The 4,678-nt window shown below is 35.6% G+C and overlaps 1 protein-coding gene across 1 annotated transcript in view; it reads left to right on the top strand.

Annotated features, from left to right (window-relative positions):
• The window catches only part of CFAP54 (cilia and flagella associated protein 54), a 125,988-nt gene that overhangs the window by 56,329 nt on the left and 64,981 nt on the right, over nucleotides 1-4,678 (top strand). Inside the window, 2 exon segments of the mRNA XM_031057539.1 lie at nucleotides 2,227-2,412; nucleotides 3,404-3,546. Of these exon segments, the coding sequence (XP_030913399.1) occupies nucleotides 2,227-2,412; nucleotides 3,404-3,546 (329 nt within the window).

The following is a 4,678-nucleotide window of genomic DNA, read 5'->3' on the forward strand; positions in this document are numbered from 1 at the left end:
ATTTTTAACTACTTATGACTGATCATGTTGACTGTCTTGGGACTTCTACATTATTTGTTCATTACAATTTGACCTTTAATTTTTTGGATTTTTTGTTTTGTTTGTTTGTTGGTTTGGTTTTGCATTTTTAGGTAGTTTTTTTTTTTCATTTGTATCACATTCTGGTGTTTCTGCACAGACTGAAAAAGTTCTGGTTTTCATTCACTCATGCCTGCTGTTGCATTGTCCTCCTGTATGACAACAATGAACCATCCAAATACTGTGAATTTTGTAATTTAAGAAAGGAACTAGAAAGCTTCAGCATGTCCTCTTCAGATGCTGTATTCTAACACCTCATTGATCACCTCAATGATCATTTTTGTATCTGGAAATCTTTATTAAGAGTTCTGTTCTTTGCAGGGCAAAAGAGTTGCCCTGTGCTTTGTGACAGAAGAATGATATCAACCTCTTCTGTCTGATGTTTCAGGCTTTCCTGGCTTTGTAAGCAAGCTCTATACTAACACTGATAGACTTGTGTTTGGTGATGGAGAGGGAATCTGTGCCCTTTGTTCTCCTGGCTCCTTTCCTTAAAGGAGAATATATGAGAAGAGAAGGTGTGTGTAGGTGTTGGCAGTAGAGGCTTTGATGTTATTCCTGATACCCTGATCATCAAATCCACGAAACCAAGCTTCCTGTGATGTTTAGCAAGTTAGTTTCAATATTCCATCCCCTATCAGGTGAATTAAGTGTATGATAGGTGACTTTCACCCCACTGCCAGCTGTTTTTTCTGTGAATTAGCTGCAGTCCATCCAAGCCACTGACCATCTTAGCTCTGACAGGTACTGGAGACACACAGACCTGAGGTTAACCATACACCTCTGCAATGGAACTTCTGTTTGCTTTAGGGTATACTTTTGCAAAATGTTGATCTGCAGACAAAGTCTCTACCTATCTGCTGACTTCAATAAAAAAGTTTAGAATTCTTGGGGATAGAATGATCTATCAACTTACCGTAAAGGGCTGTTGCAGACTGTTGTACACTTATTTCTGGTTTGTTGGTTCAGGATTCAGCCCCAGCATCCTGAAGGGATTTCTGTTGTTCAGAGGTCTCCTTATGAAGGACAGACTGTTTGAATATGAGCGTTGTGTTGATGCTGTGTTATGATGATCTCAATTCTCATATTATCCTTCCATCACTGGCACTTGTTTCTGGTTTCAAGACCCTTGAAGTCTTTAAATCTTCCTTGTGTAAGTCACCTTGGTCGCAGAGAGGAAGGTGGAAAATCCTCTTAGGAGTGAGCCATGATGTTAAAGTGCAGGTATACAATTACTTGAAGGAAAAATGAAGATCTTGAAAGTATGTTGTTTGCTTCACAGACTCCGAAGTGCTGTTAATGGTGCTGAAAAGAGCCAGAGGTATCTCTGCCTATATCTGATACAAGAAGGTGGCATGTATGAAGGAGAGCAGTATGGTCTTTGTCGCAGCTCAGGGACAAAGTGTTTCAGCTCAGTGACTGCAAGCATGGACAATCACTGTGTGAATGTTCAAATGGACACAAGTATCTTAGAAAAACATCAGGTCCTGGTTACATGAGTGTGACAGTGGTCACAGGGGTCTTTTGATGAGGGAAGAGACGAGGATTTGACTCCATATTTCAGAAGGCTTGATTTATTATTTTATGATATATATATTACATTATAACTATAGTAAAGAATAGAAGGAAAAGTTTCATCTCAGAAGGCTAAGCTAAGAATAGAAAAGAATGAAAAACAAAGGTCTGTGGCTCAGAGAGAGAGAGCCAGCTCTGCCGTGAGTGGTCGCTAATTCCAAACATCCACACGAGAACAATCAATGATCCACCTGTTGCATTCCACAGCAGCAGATAACCATTGTTTACATTTTGTTTCTGAGGCCTCTTAGCTTCTCAGAAGGAAAAATCCTAAGAAAGGATTTTTCATAAAAAGATGTCTGCGACACTTGAGTGTTCTCTTAGGTTATGTGCTCTGTGTACATATCAGCATTCCAGAGAAAACATATCCTTTTTTTCACCTACCATTTAATTGTTTTCTTATAGTTTTCAAGAATTTAATACAAGAATCTAGTACATTACCTGCTATTAATCTGGATTGTTCTTTGGTTGTATCCAGCACCATTAAATAGTTTGTTTAATAATTAAAGTTTAGAATTTGAGATTTGTTTTTGGTATGTACAGTGAGTCTAACTAGAAAAATATTTTTATTGGTAGATACTGGCGGATGGGAAAATTCTCTTAGAAGTCCAAGGGTTAGATGCCAATGAGAAATACATATTTGCTGTGGCAGCATATTCATCAGATGGAAAACTTATTGGGGATGCCATTGGGCAAATGACTAAGCCAATCCTTGCCTATCCACCCCTTTCTGCTACTACTGTTCGAGCGTATCTAACTCAGGTAGGGTTAGAATATGATAATGGACACCTACTTTCATTTGGTTGTAATTATTTGTTTTCAGTGGTTGTTCTAAAACTGCATCTGGTAACAGCTTGAGACCTTCTTGACGAAAGCTTGATAAGCACAAATCACAATTTTAACATAAAAATAGTATAGCTAAGTAAGTTCATTCTTAATTCAAAATTCTAAAAATGTCAGGTTAAGTGGAAAGGACTCAGTTTTCTTACCCATCTCTGTTTTACAGTCTGCATTTAACTTTTTTCTTTTTTTTTTTAATAATTTGGGGTTTTTTTCATTTTTGTGGTTGAGACTAAGTACGAGAAATCATCTTGTTAGTCATTATGGAATAAAAATGTTATTGAACTTAGCAGATATCAAAGCCAACCGTTTTCATATTGAAATTAGTTTTGTAGTATCTTGTGAAAGACTGCAAAGGTTGGCAGATCATTATAATTTTGTGTTTTTACAAAAGGATATTTAAAACAGATTATGACCCAGAGAAAAGTTAAATTGTCTAGCCCTATAGATAGATCATGGGGAACAGTTAGAAGCTTTCCCAAAATATTCCAGTGTAAGATGTATCCACATGAATTTATGCCTATTTATTTGGCTTAGTTTACATCCTGTTATTTAGAGCAGAAGGGCATTCTGCAATATTAGCAAAAGAAAAATGAACCTAAATGAATTTATATGCCTTGAAGAACTGCAGCACAATATCTGTAAAGTTTTCCACACAGGGCTTTTAGAGCACTGGCCAGCAGTCAAAGAAACCCTTTGCTTTCTCTGATGCTGAATCTGAACCACGCTAGTAATAGTAAAATCCAATTATTACTGCATGTATTTTATTCAACTGTGTCGGCATATTCTTAGAGAAATTGTAAATTGTAAATTTACAGTGTTGTGGGGAGTTTTGAAACCTTATTGATCCTGTAATTTTGTCTGGCCTGGTTATTCCATGAGCATGTCCACTCATTGTTTGTTTGTTTTGTAGGTAGCCTATCAGACAGGCAACTTCAGATTAGCCAGAGCAGCATTTTCACCAATGTGGGATTACTTTGTTTCAAATTCTTCTCCATGGCCTCCCAATGCAGCTGTAATTTCTGCAAGCAGTAATTTCACTATATCTGAAAAAAGGTAATTGGTAAAACAAAATTAAAATAATAATTAATTATTTATTTTTTTAATTATTACAGTTTTGCACATTTTATCTAGAAGAGTTTAAAGTTGTGGAATTTTGTTCAGGCTTGTGATGTAAAAAATGTTCTGAAAAAAAGGTTTATAATTAGCAGAGGATTTTTGTTATTTATGGCACTGCTAACATTTACACACCTAATTTTTTGTAATGGCTGTTTTCTTAAGATAATTGTGAAATATTTCCAAAGTAGGTACTAGTTTTGTGTGATGTATTTTCATATGCAAAATGTATCATATGCACTGGGTGCTTGACTTCCCAATTAAGAGAGCAATAGATCTCACAAATTGTGAACGTTTTGTCAAGAACACCAACCAAAACAGTAAATTCTTGCTAATTTTGTTTTGGGATAGCTATATAATGTGTCAATAATCTTTGCATATGCTAAAGGTCTTTAGAAATATTTAAAATTAATTATTTTATGAAAAAGTTTCAAATGTTCAGCCATAATTATAGAAGTTTTTCATCGCCCAGCTAGAAATTTTGTGGTTACATTTACTGAAATTCAATGGATCCAGGTTAAGAAATGCATCAAAACTGAATTTATTCCCAGATAAAAGATATTTTTATGCAATAATAGACATGGAATATTATAAGAAAAATAGTTTTATATGTAAGTCAGCTATGTATGATTTGATAATGAATTAACATCCAATATAGCTGAATGCAAATAATCAGTTTCAGTATCTGCCCTTCAAGTGCCACCACATGTCTGATACCAGGCATACAAATGCACCAAGGGTTTTGATGTTACATGCCATAGCCATAGCAGCACTTGGGGTTTACAGTCTGTGGACTGTATTGATGCTGCCAGAAAATCAGTATATATTCTATTTCATGACTATGTGGGGTTTTTTAATCCATCCCCGGCCAGGCAACAAAAGCAGGAATAGTCATTGTGCTGTTTTCTGCATTTGTTTTGTCATTACTATTTGTTCATAAGCAATTTTTTTAATACATCCAGCTCTAGAGATAACATTGTAATGAGTCTATTTTCAGATAAATCAGATGAAGGCAGAAAATGTTAAGCAGCTGTGCAAAGCAGTTTTGGGGATTTTTCTTTTCATATGCTTG

The sequence above is a fragment of the Geospiza fortis genome, unplaced genomic scaffold (genome assembly GCF_000277835.1).
Source record: "Geospiza fortis unplaced genomic scaffold, GeoFor_1.0 scaffold186, whole genome shotgun sequence".
In the NCBI taxonomy this organism is placed as follows: domain Eukaryota; kingdom Metazoa; phylum Chordata; class Aves; order Passeriformes; family Thraupidae; genus Geospiza; species Geospiza fortis.